We start from the raw sequence: 26,685 nt of genomic DNA, 5'->3' as shown, positions 1-26,685 counted from the left end.
CAGGGGCTTTGTGCTGCTAATTCTTCTGCCTGAATGTTATCCCCTCTCTCACGACACCCACACTGCTTATCCCCTCAACTCCTTTAGGTCTTGATCAAAATTGTGACCCTACCGAGGACAGAGATTACTGTCTGATTTTTCATTGTTTTAGCACTAGATTTATTTCACTTAAATGTAGTTAAGTGCACTAATAAAACTTTACTTCATGGGACTTCCCTGGTGGCACAGAGGTTAAGACTCTGTGCTCCCAGTGCAGGGGGCCCAGGTTCAATTCCTGGTCAGGGAACTAGATCCCACATGCATGCCACAACTAAGGAGCCAATGAGTCATAACTAAGGAGCCCATGAGCCACAACTAAGGAGCCCACCTGCCACAACTAAGACCCAGTGCAATCAAAGAAAAATATACAAATAAATATTTTTTTAAAAAAACTTTACTTCAGGGGCTTCCTAGGTGTTACAGTGCTTGAGAATCCGCCTGCCAATGCAGGAGACACAGGTTCAACCCCTACTCCAGGAAGATCCCACATGCCACGGAGCAACTAAGCCCGTGCGCCACAACTACTGAGCCTGCGCTTTAGAGCCCGTGAGCCACAACTACTGAGCCCATGTGCTGCAACTACTGAAGCCCATGTGCCTAGAGCCTGTGCTCTGCAACAAGAGAAGCCATGGTAATGAGGAGCCCGTGCACCACAACGAAGAGTAGCCCCCACTCACTGCAACTGAAGAAAGCCTGCGCACAGCAAAAAAGACCCAACACAGCCAATAAAATAAATTAATTAATTAAAAAAAAAAACTTTACTTCAAATAAAGGACTACAGATATCAAAATACAATAAGCTATTCCAATAAGAAAAAACAAAACAAAAAAAATACAATAAGCATGTAAATATAATATCCTCATAAGTATTCATTATAGTACATTAAAAGCAAAACATCTTGCAAGTATAAAATAGACAAGGTATTCCTATCTCAGGTGATCTAATCTATCTATTGTACTCAAGCAGGCAAATAGTTTTATTTATATTAGGTAACCTCGGACTGATGAGAAAGGCAATGGGTATATAACAGAAAAAAGAGAAGTAAAGCAACTATAAGAGAAACGGTATGTCCCTCTTGCCTCCCATGCAGTGTGAACACCAAGCTGAGAGCTGGTAAGCCTGCAATGGATGCTCCAGAGTTGGATAGAAGAGGATGAGAATAGAACAACATCCCAAGGAGCAAAGGAGAGCTAGGCATTTAGGCAAAGACAGCAAGGGGAAGATGGTAAATACTCTCTGACAGCATTACCTGAAGAGAAAAGATGGACTACAAGTCACAACTTCAAGTTTCAGCATGGCAGGCAAGAGAGGTATCAGCTGCCTGGTGGACAAGAGACATCACCACAAAGACGAGGACTGTAGCACAGCAGGAAGGGACGGGACGGGGTGTGGGGGGGTACCCTCCCTTCCCTCCAGGACAATACAGTAAATTCCCCCCAGACACACTGGGGAGGAAGGGGGAGGGGCAGAAGTTTCTCTTACAGAATCTGAACAATAATATTTTAATGAGCCATTTACAATTTGAATAGGACTAAATCTTAAATGGCAATTTTTCCATTACCAAGCAAGACACCAAAAAGTATTAGATTATCTATTTATTGATTAAACAAATAACTTCTCCTCATATTTGAATTGTAATAATGTCAGTAAATATATAAAATGATTTTAAAAACATCAGCATCCCAACACTAAAAGAAATGTGACTATTATGTGACGGGATAGAGGTTATCAGCTAACACTACAATGGCAATCCTATTGCAATATAAATGCATCAGCTCGATATACTGTATACCTTAAACTTACACCATGTTATATATCAATTATACCTCAATTAAAAATAATTTTTTAAGCATCAGCAAATATCTGATCACACGTGAGAAAGAATATCTTAGGCACAGAAGCAGTGTGAGAAATCACACCAAAAAATTTAATAGATTAGACCATATAACATTTAAAACTGTAGCATATTAAAAAAAAAACACAAAACTAAAAGCCAATTTTTTAAAAGCAGGAAAATCAAACAAATAGCATAGACTTAAATGCTAATACTCTCAACACAAACATTTGAAGACTGATCAAGCCATGTAATAAAAATCAGTAAATTAAAATAGATAAATCAAAACGGACAACTAATAAATATCCAAAAAACTGTTGAGTCTCACAAGTTATCAATAAAGCCAAAAAAATTTAAACATAGCATGTCAACTATCAAACAAGACAATGTGTTTTAAACTCAATGTTGTCAGAATAGTACGAAATATAGTCTAAAAAATCAGCATAAACTTTAATGTAATTGGGTAATACATTATTCTTTTTAACCCAATATTCCCCTTATAGTAATCTTTCTCAAGGAAATAATCAATGATGTGAACAAAAACTTGTATGTAAAGATTTTTTAATGCAACATTATTTATAACTGTCAAAAAAAAGGGGAGAGGAACAATCCAGACGATCAAAAACAGGTATATTTTTTAATATACTTATCAAGTATTCCTTGTTTAAACCTGTTTAAACACTTGTAGAGTATACCCTAGCCATGCGAAACACTATATAGTCATCAAAAATATTTTTCAAAGGTTAAAGATATGAAAAATGATATCTATATTAAATGAAAAGAGGGCACAATATGGCATATTAGAAATGAACAAATGATGATATATTCATACAAAGAAGCATTATTCAGCAATAAAAAATGGCAGAGCCCAGGTACAAGCAACATGGATGAATCTCAAAAATCAAAAACCAAAACCAAAACAAGAAAACCATTTTACGAAGTGAAAAAAGCCAGACACAAAAGAATAAATACTGTATGAAGTCTATTTATAGAAGTCCAAGGACAGGCAAAACTAATCTATGGTGATAGAACAGCAGTTACTTCTGGGAGGAAGTGTATCAAGTGTAAATAGGTGTGAGGAAATTCTCAGGGTGATGGAAATGTTCTGGAGTGTGATAGGGTGGTGACCACACGAGGATACACATACGTAAAAAGTCATCAAACAAACTATAAAAACATATACACATAAATAAAAGAATAGAGACCAAGATGTACATTTAAGATTTGTGCATTTTACCATTCATATATTATACCTCCATAAAGTAATACAGAAACTGCATATAAAGGATAATTTCAATTTGGTTAAACATATTTATATGCAAAGAATAAAAAGATACAATAGCCAGGACAAGGAAGCAACCTAAATGCCCATCAACAGATGAATGGACAAAGATGATGTGGCACATATATACAATGGAATATTACTCAGCCACAAAAAGGAATGAAACTGAGTTATTTGTAGTGAGGAAACTGAGTTATTTGTACTGAGGTGGATGGACCTAGAGTCCACCATACAGAGTAAAGTAAGCCAGAAAGAGAAAAACAAATACAGTATGCTAACGCATATATATGGAATCTAAAAAAATGGTACTGATGAACCCAATGGCAGGGCAAGAACAAAGATGCAGATGTAGAGAACAGACTTGAGGACATGGGGCAGGGGGAAAGCTGGGACAAAGTGAGAGTGGAGCACTGACATATATACACTACCAAATGTAAAGCAAATAGCTATTGGGAAGCTGCTGCATAACACAGGGAGATCAACTCGATGATGGCTAATGACCTAGAGCGGTGGGATATGGGGGGGGGAGGGAGGCTCCAGAGGGAGGGGATATGGGGATATATGTATAAATACAGCTGATTCACTTTGTTGTACAGCAGAAACTGGCACAACAGTGTAAAGCAAATTACACTCCAATAAAGATCTGAAAAAATAAAATAAAATAAAATAAAATAAAATAAAATAAAATAAAATGAAATGAAATGAAATGAAATGAAATGAAATGAAATGAAATAAAATAAAATAAAATAAAATAAAATAAAATAAAATGGTGTGGTGATAGAAAAAAAAATAAAAAGAATGTAAAGTACACCAAAATATTAAAAGTGTTTAATTCTGGAATTGCAAATTATTTACATTTTTAACTTTTTGCATTTCCACATTCTCTACAATGAGTTATATGATTTTTATAAATGATCAGGAAAAAAAACCCTAAACCTTTTTAAAGAATTCTGCCATGCTTGCAAAAGAAAATTCTGTTACACTTACAACTATCACAGCATTATTCAATGTGCAGAAACACTCAGTAAATCCTTCTAACAACTTTCCTATAAATTATAAACAGTCATGTTTGCAATATATTCGGACAAATTAAGAAAACCACTAATTAAGCTAAGCATCTGCTTGGTAAATAAATGAGCAAGATAACTGGAAAGCCCACACCACACTGTGGAACGACTTTAAAACGTGGTCCCGCCTGCACCAAACACAGGGCTCTCATGACTCAGTAACAACCAGCTCCTGAAAAAGTTATTTTTTTAAATTTACTTTAAATATTCCTTATAAGCCTGATGTATCTAAATTCCATGCAAAATGCCACAAGTGAATTTTTTTTACAACAAAAACACCTTTTGAGTTTCAGAAACTTTTACAATATGCATAAAATAAAAAATAAGAACAAAACCAAAGAAGACATACAAACCTCTGATTGTACATGCCCCGAAAGTTGTAATTAGCTCTATAATTTGGGAAAGGCTTTGGATCTAATGGCCTGTAGATGGCAGGCTCTCCCCTTTTCATAGCAAGCCCATTCAGTTCCACAGTTGGAGTTATACTACCTGTTTAAAAGAAATATTAAAGGCACAGAAGTGAAATATTTCCATAATAAATCATGCAGTCTATATTTATTTTACATATAATTATCATGGAAGAAGGTGAGAGTGGATGCCCTTCTGTCTGATTTTCCTAAGGTGGGGGGGGGAGCATAAACAAGCTGCATAAATAGGAGAATTGTTTCCAGTGAAATCTCTTTGGGGTTTTTGCAACATTTTCTGTACAGTAATGACCAAAAATTCAACTTCATAGTCACACTATTTCAAAACAAGAAAAACAGAAGATTCACAGATCGCTTAGTTTGGATATTATAAAGCAACTATTGAACTTCAAAGTTACTTACTCCAGAAAGCTTACAATTATTTAATCACTGAAACAAGCATTATCATCTGCGAATATTTTTAATTATATTTTGGTAATCAAGCAGCTAGAATTAGCAATAAATACAGGATCATCAGTAATTCTTGGACTTATCTAATGAAAATAAATTTTGAGTTGTTTCTATAACCAGCAACAGGACAAAATAGTAAGTAATGCTTTCTGTGGATAATCTTAAAGGATACATACTGAAGCATTTATGGATAAAGTGATATGTCCGAGATTTGTTTCAAAATAATTCAGAGAACAGAGAGATGAGAAACAAGATGGGATGTGTGAGGAACTACTGCGCCTGATGACAAGGACAGGGATGTTCAATATCTTATTCTTCCTACTTTTGTAAAGGTTTGAAAAATCCCATAAAATATAACACACAATGTACAATTATTATGTCAAGTTATTTTCAGTACCAAAAAAGGTTATTTAGTATATATATATATGTTCCATATAACAAATCACAAAAATGAATCTAAAGCTTTTACAGAAAGTAAAATTTACTTCCAATGTAAGTTCTGTATTACTTCATTTGAACTATGCCTTTTGCACCATACACTTAAGACTCCATTCATCATGAAGAAAAATGGGTCCACTTATTGCAGCAGAGAAACTGAGGCACAAAGTACCAGCTGAGGGGTGGTGGAGCCTGACACAAATGCTGCCAGGTCATAAGCAAGCCATTAAGAGTCGTAAGCTACTCATTTTATGCCTCACTTCTAAAGAATTCACATGAAACCAATGAAGGGTAAAATAAGAACAGGAACTAAACCAAGGTTAAGAAAAAGGAAAAAATAAAGGAGGTGAGAGGATAAAGGAGGAAGCACAAAAGAAAAAGGTTAAGAAAAACAGGAAAGAAAAGTTATATTAAATAATAAGGTGGAATTAGTCCAACCCCAAATTTAACACATATACTCAGGGCAGAGGAAGAGTAAGTCAAGCATAAAGGGATTCTCTTTTCTTTCTTTGTTTCCTATAGTATTTTACCGAGGGATAAGTAAAATGCACAAACCTTAAGCACACAGCTCTACAAATTATTATACATGTAAACACTCCTACAACCACCACGCAGATTAAGATCTGAACATTTCCATCACCCAGAAATACCCAGTCAATACCCACCTCCCCACATTACCCATCTGACTTCTCTCATCATAGGTTAGTTTTGCCTGTTCTTCAAATCTGAATATGTGTTAGTTTGTCTTGCTGCTTTCACCCAACATAATGCTTTTTTGAATATCACTACTTCAAACTTTATCAGTGAATAGTAGTCCACTCAGTTTATCTAACCTGCCATTGATGGGACATCTGGGTTGCTGTCAGTTTGAGGCTATTAAGTATTGTATAGAGTCACCTCAAACATTTTTCAAGTCTCTTAGCAGACATACACACTCTTTTCAGTTGGGTATACACCTAGCAGTGGAATTACTAGGTCATAGAGAAGGTTTATGTTTAACTTTATTAGAAAATGCCTAACAGTTTCCCAAAGATTTTTTTTAACACCAAAGAGCCATCTACACCTTTAGAAGTTTACATTTTTCCTATTTCATAAAGATTTCAGTTTAATAATTAACAGATTAATCAGTTGTACAATTTACGTCATTATGAATTCTACTTTGCAACAATCATAGAGACACAAATAGCATAAAGTTCAAATGGGAAAAACAGAAAAGAAAAAAAAAATCTTGAACGACCTCATCCTTTAAGTATGGCAATAAACAGGAAACTAATGTGTCTGAAAATGATCATGAGATGATTTTCATGCACTGGTAGGATATACTATGTCTGCCACCCACACCAAAATTGCATTTTAAACTGGGTAAAAGTACTGTATGCATATCATTTAAATAAAGAAATAATTTCATACAGATTCCTCATTTGGAAGTAAGGCTACAGTACATTTGCTTCATAGAAATGCTAGAAGCTGGTGGTGTGAAGGAAAGCAGAAGAGAAACAGAAAAGCACAGACCACGCAGAAAAGGTTTCAGCTCTTTTAGAGCAAAGTGCTCTGTCTGCTTCCTACAGCATGAGACTGACATCTCCACATGTGCACACCTCTCCTTACTTAATTACATAGCAATGCTCTCACAGAAAACATTTAAAGAATAACTTCAAACTATGAGCTGCCTCTAGGAAATGCTAAGTACCATTGTTTCCAACATGTGAGGGTTGGACCCAGGTTGCATAAAGATAACCATTACACAGGAATCCTCATGTATTTTATGGCTATAAAGTTGACACTGTAAACATATATCAGTTTTTAGACACATTAAAGGAAATTTCTACATTTACCAATGACAAAAATAAAAAGACTAATTAATTAGATATATAAATGTACATAATAGCAACTGTGGATTCCTACTAAGTGACAGATTAAAAAAGATGCCACAACTAGTTTTCAAGGAGCAACATATTGCTAACACTTAAAGAAACAATGCTGTAGGAACATAGTCCCTGGAACACAGCAGTCATACAAAAAATATTTGTTGAAGAATGAACTGATTAATCAGTCAATCAGGGCTCCTGAAGAAATAACTGGAGCCAGGGCAAGGAAATTACAAGATGACCTAGGAACATCTTACCATGCCAGAAAGAAATGCCCAAAGAATGATGAGGAAATATCTGTGCAACACAGGAGTCAACCTGAAGGGGCCATACCACTGGCCAAATTTGGGGCAATTTTGAGCATCAAAATAAATAATGACAGTCAGAGATCATAAGCCTGTAGGTAACAGGAATCCAAGAGTCTACAGTGACATAAATAAACAAACAAAAAAAAACCAGGGAGATGAGAAAGCTCTTGGGAGAATGCCAACTAATAAATCAAAAAAGAATATGGAATTGAAAAACATCCTTTGGCAATGTTCAGAGTAATCACTGATTCAGACAAGAATCATCAATGGATGGCAAATCTGGTAAGTGAAAGAACGTTTGATAAGGAACAGAATCTTCATACAGTCTCAAAGTATCTCCTCAAAAAATACTTGCTAATTACACTACTTAATAATAAAAAGTACTTATTAGTTAACTTTACAAAAGAAAAGCCTGGCAGACACACTCTTCACCAAGAGGCAAAAGTCATCACTAATGGGACAAATCAATATCATGTGTCTCCTGATATGAAACAGTGAGATGAGCCCAGGTCACTTCTGTGATATTCATGCTAAAAAATGCATAAAGCATGAAGAAACACCAGACAAACTCAAGTGAGGGGCATTCTACAAACGATGTGTAGAAAAGTCAAGGTCATAAAAGACAACAAAGACTGAGGAACTGTTCCATATTGAAGTGGAATGAAGAGAAACAGTAAGCCCATGATCCTGATAAGATGTTGGTCCTACAAAGGACGTTACTGGGACCATAAGTGAAGTGACTGAAGTCTGTGGATTACACAGTGATACCAGATCAATGTTAACTTCCCAATAGGACAGTCTCTGTGTACTTAGGGAATAAAAGGTAATGGGACACCATGTCCATAACTTATTCTCAAATGGTTCAGAAATGTTAACCATTTGTGGGTAATGGGTACCCAGGAGCTCTATGTACCCTTTCTACAAAATGTATATATATATATATATATATATATGAAATTATTTCTAAAAAAAAAATTTTTTTTTAAATTAGAGGAAGGAGAAAGCAAAGTAGTGCTATGATACATTCCTCATTAAAGGGCAGATTACCAATGCTGTATTAAATTTAACTCCTCTCTGGCATGTAACTACTATTTAAGGCCCATCTACTTCCTGTGAAGTCAGGACTGGATCTCTCCTCCTCTGCAGTGCAGAGAGGAATGAATTGTCTTTTCAACAAATAGTGCTAAGTTAACTGAAGTTTACTAAAGAGTTCTCATCACAAGAAAAAAAAAATTTTATCGGGACTTCCCTGGCAGTCCAGTGGTTAAGACTCCGAGCTTCCAACACAGCAGATGCAGGTCCAATCCCTAGTAAGGAAACTAAGATTCCACATGCCACACAGCATGGCCAAAAGACAAAAAATTTTTAAATTTTTTAAAAAATATATTTTATCACTGTGTATGGTGAAGGATGTTAATGAGACATGGTGATCATTTCACAACACACACAAATATCAAATCATTATGCTGTATACCTGAAACTAATATGCTATGTGTTGATTACACTTCAATTTTTAAAAAGCACTAACCATAGGGGAAAGACTAATAAATTAGACTTCATTAATATAAAAATTTCTGTTTATCAAAATGCACCATTAGCAGTATGGAAAGATATTTGCCATACATGTATCTGACAAAGGACATCAATCCAGAATATGTAAAAACCCTATAAGTCAATAAAAAAATTGAAATTATTAAAAACCAGACAATGCAGTTTTTTAACAGGAAAAATATATCAACAGGAGAGAAGATCCTAATGCCAACAGGCATATGAAAGCGTGCTTACTTTAATTAATTAATAGGGAAATGCAAATTAAAACCACAATGAAATACTACTATAACCCCAGAAGAATAGGTAGAAATTTTGAAAGCTGAAGATATCCTATGTTGACAAGCATGTGGAAAGCTCTCACATATTGCTAGTGGGAGGGAAACATGATAAGTTTGACACTGTGTATTAACACTGAACACATGCATAACCTATGACCCAACAATTCCAATCCTAGCTACATCCCCATCAGAAATGTATACATACAAGAATGTTCACAGCAACCTTATTTCTAACAGCCCAAAACTGCAAACAACCCAAATGTCCACCCACCAGTATAATGACTAAGTAAACAGTGGTATATCCATGCAATGGGATACTACATAGCAAAGAAATACTATACCGTTAACACACAACACGGATAAGTCTCACAAACACGACATTGAGAAAAACAAGCTATTACAAAAGAGTATGGTACATGATTCCAAGAGGCAGCCACAACAAATCTAGGATGACAGAGAGAAGAAGAGTGCTTCCCTCTGGAGCTGTTTACCATGAGGGAGGCTTCTGAGGCACTGTGGTAAAGCTTTCACACGGCAAAATACCATCAAGGCTCTACAATCGTAACTTATGCACGTGCCAGTACAGAATGTCATATTTTACTTTAAAAATTTACCTCAGCAATAAATAAATGTATAAAATGTCATGCAAAAAATAAAAATAAGTAAAACTTTACCCCCAAATCTACTCATTCTATCAGCTCACTACAACATTCAATGGTGGAAACTCTTATTTCCACTGGCCTTTCAGACTCTCTTCTGCTTCCTTCCTTTGACTCCTCAGCTAGTTCACCTCCTGCTATAACCCCTGGAAGTGGACCTGACCCAAAGATCAGTACACAACCGTTCTTGCTTCACAGCATCTGCCCTGGGGGACTGGTCCACAAGCACGGCTTCCGCCAGTGGATCAATAACACTTGTCCTTCTGTCCATTCCGACTGCCAGGTCAACATTCCAGCAGAGTAGGGGCTACAGCATTCCATGCACATGAGTTTCTTTTCTTTCTTTACCCATAACTTGTGGCAGTGGTTTCCTAACTGGTTTTGCTTTTAGTATTGTCCCCCTTCCAGTCACATGTCAAACTCAACTTCCTAAACTGCTCTTTCAAACACATCATCCACCTGCCCGTAAAAATTAATCTCCCAATGGACTTCCTAGGTGGCGCAGTGGTAAAGAATCCGCCTGCCAATGCAGGGGACACAGGTTTGAGCCCTGCTCCAGGAAGATCCCACACACCGCGGAGCAACTAAGCCCGTGGACCACAACTATTGAGCCTGTGCTCTAGAGCCCATGAGCCACAACTACTGAGCCCATGTGCTGCAACTATTGAAGCCCACACGCCTAGGGCCCGTGCTCCACAACAAGAGGAGCCACTACAATGAGGAGCCTGCACACCACAATGAAGAGCAGCCCCCACTCACAGCAACTAGAGAAAGCCCGTGTGCAGCAACAAAGACCCAACACAGCCAATAAATAAAAATAAATTTATTAAAAAAAAATTAATCCTCCAAACTACAGATAAAATTTATCTCCTAAAACTGCATTCAAGTCCATCACAATCTGCTTTCTAACTTCATCTCAAGTCTTATTTCTTACCAGCCACTTACCTGCTCTAATTAAAAAACATCTACAAAAAAATTTTTTGCCAAATCCATCTTCCAGATTCCTATTCCAATGCCTTTCCTCATAGTATTCCCTCAGCCTGGAATATTCTTTCCTCTCCTCTATAACTGCCTATTCTCTATTCAGGCCCTATATCTCACCTCAACTACTTCAGTCCGTATTTATCATTACAATACTGACGTCTGTTATTACTCACATGGTACTTAATCTTTACCACTGAGTTACGTGTCTTATGTAAATGACTAAAAGCCTCACAGAAAAGGACAATGGTTTATACCTCTCAGATATATTAAAACAAATGCTTAGGGCTTCCTAGGTGGCGCAGTGGTTGAGAATCTGCCTGCCAATGCAGGGCACACGGGTTCGATCCCTGCTCCAGGAAGATCCCACATGCGAGGAGCAACTAAGCCCGTGTGCCACAACTATTGAGCCTGTGCTTTAGAGCCCGTGAGCCACAACTACTGAGCCCATGTGTTGCAACTACTGAAGCCCACACGCCTAGAGCCCATGCTCTGCAACAAGAGAGGCCACAGCAATGAGGAGCCCGTGCACCACAATGAAGAGTAGCACCCACTCACTGCAACTAAAAAGAAAGCCCACGCACAGCAAAAAAAAAAAAAAAAAAAAAAGACCCAACACAGCCAATAAAATAAATAAATTTATAAAAAAAAAAAAACACAAATGCTTAATAAATAGAGGCAGTGGTGTGGTGCTAATGATCAACTAGTAATCTGAAGAGAGTTTTTAAAGTTAAAAAAGTTGACAGCCTCTTACCAGCTTCAAGCTGAATAGGGTTTTTTCTTTATTATAATAATATTTTGGCTTATTTACCCATACTTAATGAATACTGGAATCAGCTGAACAGATGCAAAAGGACTAGTATTAGGAAAGTCACGGAGCTCTGGAAAGGGCAGTCCTCGAAAGAGGACACTGTCTACCTAGCACGTGCCAGGCGGGAAAGAAGTGTCTGACCTGATTACGAGCGTAAGCATGTGGACTATAATTAAATAGACTCAGAGTCACTGTTGGCAGGCAGACAAAATGTCTTTTTTCACTCCATCACAAAAATACCTAAAGCAACACCTGCATTAATAAGCTAGCAGATGAGTAAACAGATGTAGGGCTAGCACTAAATTAATGGAACTTTATTAATTTGATGCTACCAATTCATGCACTGTGTCCGATGTAGGTTTACTCTTCCCAACAGACAACTGGACACATAAGGCTATGGGTACTGTATGCAGTCAGAACAACTTTTTAAAATTTAGAACAACTATTTTAAATTATTCTTAGAGCACACATTTACTTAGTAGTACATTACACACAGGTGGGGTTTTCTTGGGATTTGTGGGTTTCTTAAACTTCATATGAATGTTCTAAATATTAAATGGTTCTGAATGTAAATGGCAACCATTTATACACAAACGAACAAAATAATAAGATGACTAGAGCTAATTTTATAATTTTCTATTAAACTAAGATAAAGAATAACTATTTTTAATTATTAAATTATATATTATATATTTAGAAAGAGAAAGCAATCATTTCTATCTTTGCTTTAGAAAGAAAACACAGTCCTATTTTCTGTTCTTTGCATCCAAATGTCCTTTTCTCACATTAAAAAAAGTAAATAATGCACCTTTACAGTATGCACTAAAGCAAATTTTTAAAATAATGACAATTGCCTCCTTCACTCTCTCACTTATTATTCGGCTGTCTTTACCATCTGTGCTATTAGTACCTGTTGACTATGCAACGGGCCTGCATGAAGCAAGACACAGAGGACAGCACATGCAGAAGACGACAGCGGGAGGACAAGTCGGGGCCATACCTGGGTTATTATTAACATTGCTTTTGGGCGGCTTCTGAACTGGTTTGGGAAGCGTAGATTCAGTCAGAGCTTTGCTAGCGACGGCTTGCTGGGCCTTCTTTATACTGCTCCCTTCGGATTCCCATGTCTGCTCCCCAAGACTCAGCTGCACTGAGAACATCTTGGAAAAACATAAAGAGACAAAGAAAACATTGAAATCTTTTAGGAAATAAAATGAGGTGTCTGAGAGAAAATAGATACACCACAGAATCAAAATTTTAGAGCTAGAGTTGAGCTTACAGATCATTTGCAACAAAAATCTTATCCTAACCAGTAAAAGAATTTTAAGAGATTGTGCTAAATTCTGTTCTATCCAAAGGCTTAATGGCAGCTCTAAGTGTACATTCTGGATAGACTATATCAAGAAGAAACAGCTTTCCTAAATGGAATCATATTGTTAATGTCATTCAAATAGTCCTCAAAAAAGTAGGATAAGAACAAAGAGTAAGAGAAACTGTAAGAGAATCCAAAAGGTCCTGTCTCTATAACTTCTACAAAATGTAATTCCTTACACTTTATACTCAGCACATTCTAGTCAATGAGTCAGGAAGTCCTATTAAATATTCTGTCACCAAGAAACTCTCAATCTTCCACAACCAATCTTTAACCAGTCACCATATTCAGTCAATTTTAACCTCATAAATACTTCTTAAATCCCCTTCCTCTCTCTGCCAGTGACACTGCTGCACTGGATATAGTCTTTCATCATCTTAGCTTAGATGTAATAATCTCCCAACTGATTGCTGCTAAAACTATCTTTATAAAACTCAAATCCAACTGCATCACTCCAAACAACACCAGGTTAAAAAACCTTCGATTGTTGTTCCTCTTGTAGCATGGCCCAACGGAGCTACCTGTCCATCTTCATTTCCCACCCACCCTTCCCCTGGCACATCCTAACATCCCATTTACACATTTCCATATGCATCCAAAAACCTATTGTGTTCATCTTTAAAATTTAGGATCAAATTACAGGATACACACACAGTCCACTGTTATACTCCATAGACAGCTTACTACTTTGTACAAGGTATGAACCTCAAAATACTCATTAATTATGAAGAAATGAATGTGTCTTTGCAGGAAAGAAATCAGGTAGAAAATACCTTTAACAACCAAGTGATTAAAGTTAGCATCATCAATAATCACACAAACGGACACCATGTGCCTCTTGACATGATCCAATGAAAAGTATGTAGTATTCCTGGCCAAGAGTGTTTACCCTGAATCTAATCATAGGGAAATAATCAGACAGTTCTGCATTATGGTATATTCTCTATGACAACTAACCTAAACTCTTCAAAAAAGTCAATGTTATGAAAGAAAAAAATCAAACAAAAGAATACATGGGGGTTGTCTAGATTAAAGGATGCTGAAGAGACATGAAAGGACATAATAAAGTACAATGTAGGATCCTTGATTGGATCTGTACTGGGAAGACAAAAAAGTATAAAGAGCATTTAGAGAACAACCAGGGTATTTTGACTATACACTATATACTAAATAATATATTCAGTCAAGTTTAAGTTTCTTGAGTGATGATAGTATGGTTATGAAGAAGAATGTCTTTGGTCTTACAAGATATTTAAGGATAAAATATCATGATAGTTGAAATTTATTTTTATATTGTTCAAGGAAAAAGTATATATCTATGCAGAAGGAGTAAGAAAAGAAGTAAATGTAGCAATGTAGTAAATAAATTAATGATTAATAAATGTGAAAGATCCATTATATTGCTCTTCCTATTTTTCCTGTAGGTTTTCAATTTTTCAAACTAGAGTTGAAACTATTTACCATCATTTGAAATTCAAAATATATACATATCTGTTAAAAGTGAATAATTTTTTTATTCTGATTCAGTTTGAAATTTTTACCTAAAACATATCTTTAATATCATTACCTGATTTTAAAATAATTTTTCAATGACTAGGTCTTTTGGTTTTCAAATTACAGTATATAACACAAAGAATACATTCTCTCTCCCATTTTCCTCCAAATCAGTTCACACTCCAGAATGCTCCATCCATTATTCTTCCATTAATTCAGGTTCAAAACCTCAACAGCTTCTTTGTTTATCCTTGCCTTCCTAAGACTTATTTCACAACACCTCAAAACTGTCCCCTGCCATTTCTGTTGTCACCACCTTAGTCTAAGGCCCCTATAAACTCAGATTTCCTGCCTCCCATTCTCCCATATGTCACCCCTTTTCCAGTCTCACAGGCCAGACATCTTTGACTGGCCTTCTTTATCTACTCCATTTCTCTCTACGTTCTCCCCTGAATCCAAATGATTCAACTTGAAAGATATTTTTCAGATCTGGCCTTTCTTTGTATTCTTTGCTAATGTCTCAGTGAAGAGTATTAATGTATCTCTCTCCTAAATTACTACAAGATCATCCTAACAACATTCCTTTAATATAAGACTTTCCCATTCAAACTATCCATCTTGGGAATTCTCTGGTGGTCCAGTGGTTAGGACTCGGTGCTTTCACAGCCACCAGGGCCCAGGTTTGATCCTTGGTTGGGGATCTGAGATCGTGCAAGCCACGTCATCATCAACATGAATGTTCTATAAAATGCAAATGTGTCCAAGTCAATCCTCTGCTCTTCCAAAACTTCTTAAGAATCCCACTACACTACACCTAAAATTAATACATTATACGTCAATTATATCTCAGTAAAACTAGGGAGAAAAAAAAAAAGAGTCCCACTACAATAAAAATTTAAAAATTTTCAGTAGGAGTCCTGGGACATACTGTTTATGAGTCTAAGTCACAGATCCACCCTTACCATATGTAACATTAGGGATGTTACTTATTCTTTCCCTCTGTTTTCTTACTTCTTTAGTGAAACTGGGGTAATAACACAGAGAAAGGTTGTGAAAATTAAAACAAAATCGTGTAAATGCCCCCATTTGAAATGTAGAGATTGTCAAACTGGAAAAAAAAAAAATCTAAATATATCCAACTATTACCTACAGGTAATGCACTTCAACTATAAAGACACATGGTTTAAAAGCAATGGGATACAAAAAAATATATCATGATAATACAAATCAATGAAAAGTTAGAATAGCTATATTAACATCAGATAAAGTAGATTCCAGAGCAAAGACTACTGTCAGTGAAAACAAAGGTCATTTCATGACGATAAAGGAGCCAATTAATCAAGAAGAGGATTAAAGATCCTAAACACTTGGGCAACTAATAACAGAGTTTCAAAATACATGAAGCAAAAACTAACAGAACTGCAAAGAGAAATAAAGAATCCACAATTAAAGTCAGAGATTCAAAATGCCCCTCTAAATAAATGATATAACAATGGCAAGCAGATACTCAGGAGGAATACAGTAGACTTGAACAACACTATCAATCAACATAACCTGACTGCAAAGTTTTTAAAACACTCTACCCAAAAAGAACAAATATACATTTGTTCTCAATTTCTCACAAAATACTTACCAAGACAGACAATATTCTGAACTTTAAAATTGTTCATAACAAATTCTAAGGATTCAAGTGGTGTAAAGTATGTTCTATGACCACAATCGAATTGAATTAGAAACTAATAACAGAAAGATTTCTGGAAAGTCTCCAAATATTTGAAAACTAAATAACACATTCTAAACAACCCATGGGTAAAGAAATCAAAGGGGAAAATAGAAAGTATTTTAAGCCGAATGAAAATGAAAATACTACAACTCAAACGATAACACTATTAAAACAGTACTAAAGGGAAATTTCCAGCACTAAATGTCTACGCCAGAAAAGTAGTCTCAAATAAGTTAACTTCAGCTTTAACGTGAAGAAAATGAAAAAAGAGTAAATGAAATCTGAAGTAAATAGGAAAAAAGTAATAAAGGTAAAAGCAAACATAAGAAAATTAAAAACAGAAAAACAATACAGAAAAAAATCCATAAAACCAAAAGGTGGTACTTTGCAAAGATCAATAAAATTTGTAAACCTCTGTGCAGACTAATCATGAAGAAAAGAGAAGGTACAAATTAAGGAATGAGAGAGGTGACATCACTACAGATTCTTAAAATATTAAAAAGACAACAAGGGAATATTCTTTAACAACTTTATGCCAATAAACTCCACAACATAAGTTCTTGAAAAGCCACAGGTACTAAAGCTCATTCGAGAAGTAACAGGTAACCTAAATAGCCTTATATGTGTTAAAGAAACTGAACCTGTAGTTTAAAATCTTCCCACAAAGAAAACTCCAGGCCCAGATGGTTTTGATGATAAATTCTACCAAACACTTAACGGAAGAAGTAATGTCAATTCACAAAAACTCTCCCAAAACTTGAATCAGAAAGAATACCTCTCAACTTATTCTATGAAGCTAGCATTACTTTGATACCAAAACCAGAATAAGCTACTACCAGGGAAAACAAAATAAAACAAAACTACATGCCAATACTTCTCATAAAGACAAAGATAAAAATCCTTAACAAAATATTAATAAATGGAATCCATCAATATAGAAATAATACTCTATAACCAAGCATTTTATCCCAGTAAGGCAAGGGTTGATTATACATTTGAGAGTCAACCAATGTAACTCACAATATTAAGAGATGGAAAATGGAAAAATCATACGACCATCTCAATCAATGTAGAAGAACCATGTGACAAAAACCAACACCTATCATGCTACAACTCTCAGTGAAAAAAAAAAAAGTAGAGAAGAATTTCTTCAATCTGATTAAAGGCATCTAAATAAAAAGCTGTAACTAACATCACAATTAATGGGGAAAACCTGAATGACTGCCCATAAAGTCAAGAACAAGTTAGAGATGTCTGCTCTCACTACTTCTATTCAACACTGCACTGTAAGTTCTAGCCAATGTAATTAGGCAAGAGAAATAAATAAAATACATTCAGTTTGGAAAGTAAGGTTTAAATTGTTTTTATTCACAAAAAGCTTGTGGGACACCCTACAGGATCTTAAAAAAAAAAGGAAAAAAAAAGGCTAATAAGTGAGTTTAGCAAGACTGCAAGATGCCAGATTGATATACAAAAATCAGTGTATTTTTGGAAGGTACAAACCATTAGATGTAAGATAGGCTCAAGGATGTATTGTACAACACTAGGAATATAGCTAATATTTTGTAATAACTGTAAATGGAAAGTAACCTTTAAAAATTGTATTAAAACATTTTTAGAAAAAAATTTTTAATGTATTATAAAAATAATTATATATTTCTCTCTCTTCTAAATTCTTTGACACTATGCAGATTCCCAATATTAGAGAGGCAGTTATTTTTAGCAATATTTGATAGTATAAATCAAAGTTAACCTACAATGAAAAAAGTTGGAATCTTCAGATTTCTGTACTCGCACTTTTATTCTGCATACTCTCAAATTTATATATTTATAAACAAATGTTATACATGTATTTCAATTATCTACTATGTATAAAATATACAAAACAGAGAAAAAATCAGTATTTTTATACACTAGCAATGCTAATAAGAAAAATTATAAATTGAAATTCAAAAAACAATATCACTTATAATAGCATCCAAAATATGAAATACTTACATATAAATATAAAGATGAGAAACACCTGTACACTGAAAACTACAAGATATTGTTGAGAGAAATTTTAAAATATCTAAATAAATAAGAGATACTTTGTTCATAGGTTGGAAGACTCAGTTTTTCCAACGTTAATTTTTCCCAAATAACTATAGATTCATCGCAGTTCTATTCAAAATCCCAGCAAGTGTTTTATAGAACGAACAAGTTGACTTTAAAATTCATATGAAAATGCAAAGGATGTTGAGCAGCCAAAACAACTCTGAAAATGAAGAACAGAATTAGAGGGCTGGTCCTACCAGATTACAAAGCTACAGTGATCAAAACAGCATAGTATTTGCATAAAGATAGGAAAATCGACTAACAGAATAGAAATAAGCAAATATATACATAGACAACTGATTTTTGACAAAGATGCAAAGGCAATGCAGTGGGGAAAGGATAACCTCTTCAACAACGGGACATCTATATGCAAAAATATATAAATAAATAAATCTTGCTCCATATCTCGCATCATATACAAAAATTAACTCAAAGTGGTAATTAGACCTAAATATAAGACCCAAATGTAAAAACTTAAACTATATAACATCCAGAAGAAAGCACAGAAGAAAATCTTATGACCTTTGATGGGGCAAAGATTTCTTAGCTACGATACCAAAAGCAAAATCTATGAGAGAACAAACGGATTAAACTGGAGTTCATCAAAATTAACAATTACTGCTCTTCAAGACATTGTTAAAAGAAGGAAAACATAAGCCACAGAGAGGTGGAAAATAATTGCCAAGCACATATCTAATAAAGGGCTTGAATCCAGAATATACAAAGAGAGGCCTCACAGAAAACAGCAGAGTACAAAGGTCCAATAAGGAACAGTGTCTGTCATATTATAAATACTCAATAGACATTTTGCCAAGGATTTTCTAATCCTATATACAACTAACATGCAATGAGACAATTATCTGGGTACCTCCAACATAAACATAATTGCTAAGAATTTACAAATCATCATTCGATTATACTACACTAGAACAGGTATTACAGTTCTCAAACTACAGATGAGGAAGCTTAGATTCTAAATTAGTTGTTCAAGGTCACAGAAGCTGGATAATGTAGGGCAAAGACTATGCCTGGTGAAGGAAGGAAGAAGGGAAGAGAAAGAAAGAAAACTTCACTTCAAGGCCATTGGGTAATACTGCCTCCCTCAGTGATATCTATTGCAGAGTAAACCTTCTCAAAGTGTCTGTATGAAAGCAAATTTCTTAACACTTAGCCATGCATATATACAACTCATCAAAATAGCGAAATAAAGTAAAAAAAAGAAAATATCACTTTACGTTATTCATGGCTCTCTTTCTTACACTCTATGTCATAATATAGATGTCATAATAACTCACATTAATATAAGATATAACAAATTACTTCAGAGTTCAATTAAAAAGTGAGAATAAAAACAAAAGGGGACAAGGCAAACATTAAAATATTTTTATTTAATAGTCATACATTAAAAGTTCTACAAGTAAATTGATACAGCCACTATGGAGAACAATGTGGAGGTTCTTTAAAAAACTAAAAATAGAACTACCATATGACACAGCAATCCCACTACTGGGCATACACCCAGAGAAAACCGTAATTCAAAAAGATACATGTACCACAATGTTCACTGCAGCACTATTTACAATAGCCAGGACATGGAAGCAACCTAAATGTCCATCGACAGATGAATGGATAAAGGAGATGTGGCACATATATACAATGGAATATTACTCAGCCACAAAAAAGGATGAAATTGAGCTCTTTGAGGTGAGGTGGATGAACCTAGAGTCTGTCATACAGAGTGAAGTCAGTCAGAAGGAGGAAAACAAATACTGTATGCTAACACATATATATGGAATCTAAAAATACAGTGCGGTACTGATGAACCTAGTGGCACGGCAAGAATAAAGACGCAGACACAGAGAATGGACTTGAAGACACAGGGCAAGGGGGTGGTGGGGTGGGGTAAGTGGAAGCTGGGAGGAAGTGAGAGAGGAGCATTGACATACACATACTACCAAATGTAAAATGGATGGCTAATGGGAAGCTGCTGCATAACACAGGGAGATCAACTCAATGCTTTGTTACCTAGAGGGGTGGGATAGGGAAAGTGGGAGGCAGGCTCAAAAAGGAGGGACTATGGGGATATATGTATACATACAGTTGATTGACTTTGCTGTACAGCAGAAACTAACACAACACTGTAAAGCAATTATACAAAAAATAAACTTTAATATTTTTATTAAAACATTAAATAAAATATTTTTAAAATTTTATTTAAAAAATATTAAACTTTAAAAAAAGAAGTTCTACAAGTTGTTCGCATCCTGTAAGACTCAACGGAGGAAAGAGGAAAGCACGTAGAACATAGATAGATCAGTATTTCCCTTCAGGAAGTATGTATAAGAAGACAATTCTACAGCACCCTGAAGACACTAATCTCTATCCTGTGTTTCTCAACTCTGTATGCACATCTGGGTCATTTCAGAGCTTTAAAAAAGTCCTGATGTCTGGGCCTCATCCAAAACCAATTAAATTAGAATTTCTGAGAGTGAGACTCAGGCGTAAGTATTTTTTAAAGCTCCCTTGGTGATTCCAATGAATAGCCAAGGCTGAAAACCACTACTGTAAGTATGTGTGTGTATGTGTATCTGTGTGTGTGTGTGTGTGTATAAATATATACATGCATATATATGGAAATTGCCATATAATTGGTTCATGTCCCAAGACAATTAATGAGTTGGGGCTAGGTTTAAATTTTTCATGCCAGGGATAAGAATTTATTTCATTCAAATACATTTCACGTCTCACTTAAAATCACTGGTTGACGTGCATAAGTGCAAATGACTTTGCTTTCCACAAAAAGGATGCAGACCTAGCCAATTAATCTTAACATTAATTATTAATATTACTTAGACTCATAAATACTATCTTCCATTCAAGAATATGCTAATTATTTTAGTACTCACTCTTTAAAAATAAGTAACAGGCTAAATGGTGTGGTCTATGACCAAAGCAACCCAGAGCAGTAGGCATAGGTTGGCAAAGGGATCTCTGTATCTCCTTAAAACCCAAGGGAATCTGGGATTGTCTAGAGAAAAGAATGTGGACCACGACAAACATGGTCCATTATAAGGCGAATTTAATGACACAGAAGAAAATTAAGGGAGGGGAGGGGAGAGAAAGCTGGAAGAATGACCTTGAATAGGTGAGAAGGGTTGGGATTTAGTACAGAAATAAAGGGGCTGGCCTCTACAAATAGTTCATCGGTAACTCAGAAGGGAAGGCACAGCTGGAATTTGGGCTGGGATTTTGCTAAGCATGTACTAACGGGGGGCGGGAAGGGGGGAAGAGTTGAGGGTACATACAAAGCATATGGAATTTAAGTGGGATAAGGAAACATGAGGACTGAGGGAAATGAGAAACAGTAAGAAGGTGTTAGAATCAATGGATTTGTGGTGTGGAAGGACTACTGAAGTCAGACTACTAGAGGGAATGAACTAGGTGTCAGAGACAAATGAATGCTTGAGATTATAATTATGGAGGCTCTTTCAGTTATTGGTAATAACAAAATCAAGAATGTGATCACAGGAGACTTCCCTGGTGGTCCAGTGGTTAAGAATTCCAACGTGGGGGACGCAGGTTCCATCCCCGATGAGGAAACTAAGATCCCTAAGCATGTGGATGCTGCCAGGCAACTAAACCCATGCACTGCAACTACTGAGCCCATGAGCTGTAGAACCAACGTACTCCAGAGGCCACGTGCCACAACTAGAGGGAAGCCCACCCCCACAATTAGAGAGAAGCCCATGTGCCACAACGAAGAGCCCACATGCCGCAAAGAAGAGCCCACACACCGCAACAAAGATTCCCGCATGCCACAATTAAGACTCAATGTAGCCAAAAAAATAATAATATAAATAAATAATTTTTTAAAAAATAAAATTAAAAGGAATGTGATCACAGCAATGAGTGGCTGAAGGAGAGTAGAAGACAAGATAACTGGAGACATGCAAGAAACTGAAATGTCAGCATGTTGGAACAAGCATCATTTAGACAATGATATCACCAAAAATTAAAACAAAATGTGTGTCAGAGAGTGAAAGTGAGCCACAACAAACGTGATGGAATCACTTAGAAGTCAGCAAATGACTACTGTGATGTCTCATGGGGGTTAGTCTATTAACATGAAATTCAAACCTGGGGGTCTATCTCAAGGAAGAATACCTGGAAGAGCCAATGAGAAGCAAAGAGGACACATACTAGAGGAACCGTGAACTACAGAAGAATAAAATATTTATTACCCTGAATAAGTGCAGTCTCATACAATAGTAATGACCAACATATATCATGGTACCACAGCACAGTAACAACTGCAACTAAGAAAGCTGAGACCTGCTGGAGGCAGGAGAGAGCAAAGAAGCTTCGCAAAGGTTTGAAAGATGTGAGATGTGTGTTCAAACCTGACAGATGTGAAAAAACATGAGACATTATAAGAAATGCAAATGGTTCAACATGATTAAGGGCAGAAAGAATGAGTATGAAATAGATATGGATTAACGAGTATAAAAGAGGGTCAGGATAGAAGACTAGACAGATAGACCAAGGCTACTACCTTTTTCTCTGAATAAAAGATATGAACAAGTTAAAGTGCTGCCAAGAAATCCTTCATAAAAGCCTCTAATACAGAATAAAACTGACAGATTTCAGTTTCATCTTATTTTCCTTACTTTGAAGGAGATGCTAAAAAACAAATAACACTGTGCTTTACGAAGATTAAACAACTTTTAGAGAATCAATTGCTTCCAAATTGTATACAAAAATTTATAATCATTATCATGATCTTCAATATCTTCATAATCTTCAATATTTTAATCCAAGATTAAAAATGTGCCAAGGAAATTTGTGCACAACCAAAATTTTTAAAAACAGATTAATAGAGCTCAAACATAAATGCATTAGTCATAGATTTCTTTGCAACATGTATACATAAAAACATTATGTATGAGGCTATACAAAAACATAAAGCAATTTTCCATTTAAAAAAACAATAGTATAAATGAATACACAGATAACAACAAAACTGGTATATACAAATTTTATAAATGACAAATCTTAGAATTAAACCTCATATTGGAAAAGACGTCTCACTAAGTAACTTGTTATATCTTACTCTGTACCCATTTTTCTGTTAGCAGTTACTATATAATGGAAAAAGCACCCCTGGGAGCCACAGAATACATGTGCAAGTGCTGGCACTGGCACTCATAAACTATAAAGCAAGTTACTTAACTTTTCTGTGCCTGAGTTTCTTAATTTACAAAATGGAAATCAAAAATCCATGCCTCATGATTTCATTAAGGTTTTTGTGAAGTTCTGTATCTGAAAGAGCTCTGTACACCATAATGAGCTATAAAATTGTTTAGTTACAAACTTCAAAATATTTTTAATAGAGAATCAAGAGCCTTTAGGCCATCCACTACCCCCTCCCCCCCAAATAAAGCACAATTAAAACCTGAGATGATACATCTGATAGACTTTGATAAGCATGTCTCACCACCTCTCTTCGAAACCTTACCTTCGAATGAGCAGGCCCTCTTTCTTTCAGAAGTTTATACTGGGGTTGGACTCTATTGAAACGGGCTAACTCATTTACCAGACACATTGGAGTTTTCTCTTTGGGGTTTGCCATTTTATCTTGGAGAGAAGCTGTAAATAAAAAGGCTGTAAAGTTTTTGTGAAGAATGACTTTGCAAAATGGAAGAAAAACTAGTTTTGACTTTTTAGATTGAAATTAGATTGCATACTTGGATTAAACTATTTTCATGAATTTTATACAAAAATTTCAAATCATCTAAAGTCTTCCATTACATGCAATAGAAATACGTATCACATTTTAAACAATAAATTAATTAAGGTAACTTTTTCCCTAAGTACCTAAATTGTTCTCTATACATGTACATGATAACAGCATGCTTAAAAAGTTAAAAACAATATAAGATTATAATAATTTTTAATTTACCCTGTAACTTTCCTTTCCTCTCAAGAAATTTTAGTATAAACACATAATTCTTATTCTTACTGCTATAAAACTAAGTTGTATCTGCCTTTTTTATCATTTGATCTTTCTTTTTTCCTTCTCATTCTGAGGCAGCATATTAATTTAAAAAGCTCTAGATCTGGGGATCAAGTCCTAAGTTTAATACTAGCTCTCCCAACTACTATTTTTTAGTAACTTTTTTTTTTGTTTTTTTTTAATGAAACTTTGAAAAGTAGAAAGAATAAGTTAACAAATGACCATGTTCTTATCAGTCAGAACTGAAATTAACATTTTCTATGTTTGCTTTGTCTTACTTTAAAAAAAAAAAGAAAAAGAAAGAAAAAAACAGTATTACAGTCCAGTTAAGTTCCCTTTATTTCTCCAGAAACTACCACTACGTGAATTTAAAATATATCCATCTAGGATATTCTAAAATACATTTAGATGCATGCATGCATATCCATGAAAAAATACATGCTTTGATATATGTGGTTTCACAGTTCAGTTCACATAAGTAGTAATATAATAAACATATCATTTTCACAACTTTCTTCATCATGTATAATTTCCATTACAATATTTTATCAAAAGTTTTTTAATCCTCTCCCCACTGATAAGAGCCATTTAGGTTGTCCCAATTCTTCACTTTTATAAGTTAAAACACGCTACCAAACGGCACTCAGAAGGATTGTACCAAACTACCTTCCCCTGGCAGCATGAGAATTACTATTTCCCTTCAACCCTGAAAACATGCAGTATAGTCAGATGTTTTAATCTCTGACAATCTGATGTTTGACAAAACATATTATTTTTGATTATTTGGGTTTCCTCTTCTGGAAACTGCTTCTGTCCTTTTTTCTATTGATTATTTTATGTATAATATCAATTTTTTCTTTTATGGTCTATGTCTTTTCTGCCTTAAGAAATCTTTCTCTAACCTGAAATGTCTTAATGATTTTTACTTAAATTTACTAAGCCTACTATTCTTTATCTATAAAATAAAGGCAATAATCTATCCTACTTAACTAACTCACAGGTTGTTATAAGGTTAAGATTTTTAAATGCATAGTACTTTAAATTCTACCATAATTATATAGCTTGAGAATATATTCCCAACACTACAGTATTATTCCTATATTTTTCCTGCATTTCATTTACAGACATATTTAACTGTTTTTTAGTCTTTCATCTCCCATTAATCAGTGTTAAAAAATGCTTTAAAACCTAAGCATAAAACATGCAAATGGATTACTTCCTGCTCAATTAAACTATAGTCACAATGTATAGGGAATACATTAAATAAATGGAAATAGCTGGTTTTAAGAACATCTATAAACTTTCTATGGCAAAGTTTAATGCAGAAAACAGTATTCTTTTTAATACTTTTAATTAAGTTTACCCTCTACAGGACTAATAATTTGGTACAATAACTTGATCACAGTCATTATGATCAAGAAATTATTTTGTAACAATACTACACAAATAACCTAGCATAAGGTAGAAGTTAAAAAAAAAATCTAGGCAATCAACTATAGGACCGATAGAGCTCACAGTTAATTCTACAATTAAACCAGTCAAAGAGGCTTACAAACCAAAAATAAATAAATAAATAAACCTAGCAATTATTACTTTTTGGAACAGCACAAAAAAGGCAGAATATTTAGTCAAGAGAGGTTGAGGAAATATTCATTTCACTTATTCCATTGTATATCATTCAAATAAACATTTTATAAACTGTACCAGAAAGTCAAGTCATAAAATACAAGGTGACCTGGTACTAAAATCAGTTTTGGTCCTTGCATACCATGGTATTAAATACTCAGTACAACAGGCAACACAGCTACCTGAGCATCAAAAAAGCAAAAGAAGAATGAAAATGAGAAAATACTGAAGGCTGGTAAAAATGAGTCGATTTTGCATAACACTAAAATAGCATTTATAATGCTACTATAACAATTTTCATAACTTAGCTATGCTGCATATTCACCTACTATAACGCAAAAAATATTAGGAGCATAGCAAGAATAATGT

The 26,685-nt window shown here is 34.9% G+C and overlaps 1 protein-coding gene across 11 annotated transcripts in view; it reads right to left on the bottom strand.

The window, feature by feature from the left end:
- STAU2 (staufen double-stranded RNA binding protein 2) overlaps positions 1-26,685 on the bottom strand; it is a 295,810-nt gene that overhangs the window by 242,578 nt on the left and 26,547 nt on the right. For 5 of the 11 annotated variants that reach the window (XM_057734229.1, XM_057734234.1, XM_057734233.1 and 2 more), the window contains exons 1-3: positions 24,193-24,338; positions 12,992-13,151; positions 4,576-4,711 (exon numbers count right to left, since the gene is read on the bottom strand). In XM_057734229.1, the coding sequence (XP_057590212.1) occupies positions 4,576-4,711; positions 12,992-13,151; positions 24,193-24,306 (410 nt within the window). In that variant the 5' untranslated portion in view covers positions 24,307-24,338. Of the gene's footprint in view, positions 1-4,575; positions 4,712-12,991; positions 13,152-24,192; positions 24,339-26,685 lie in introns of those variants that run through there. The other 6 variants (XM_057734228.1, XM_057734226.1, XM_057734227.1 and 3 more) reach the window with 2 other exon arrangements.

This window comes from Hippopotamus amphibius, chromosome 5 (assembly GCF_030028045.1).
Source record: "Hippopotamus amphibius kiboko isolate mHipAmp2 chromosome 5, mHipAmp2.hap2, whole genome shotgun sequence".
NCBI classification, from domain to species: Eukaryota; Metazoa; Chordata; class Mammalia; order Artiodactyla; family Hippopotamidae; genus Hippopotamus; species Hippopotamus amphibius.
This window is presented reverse-complemented; position numbering and strand designations above follow the sequence as displayed.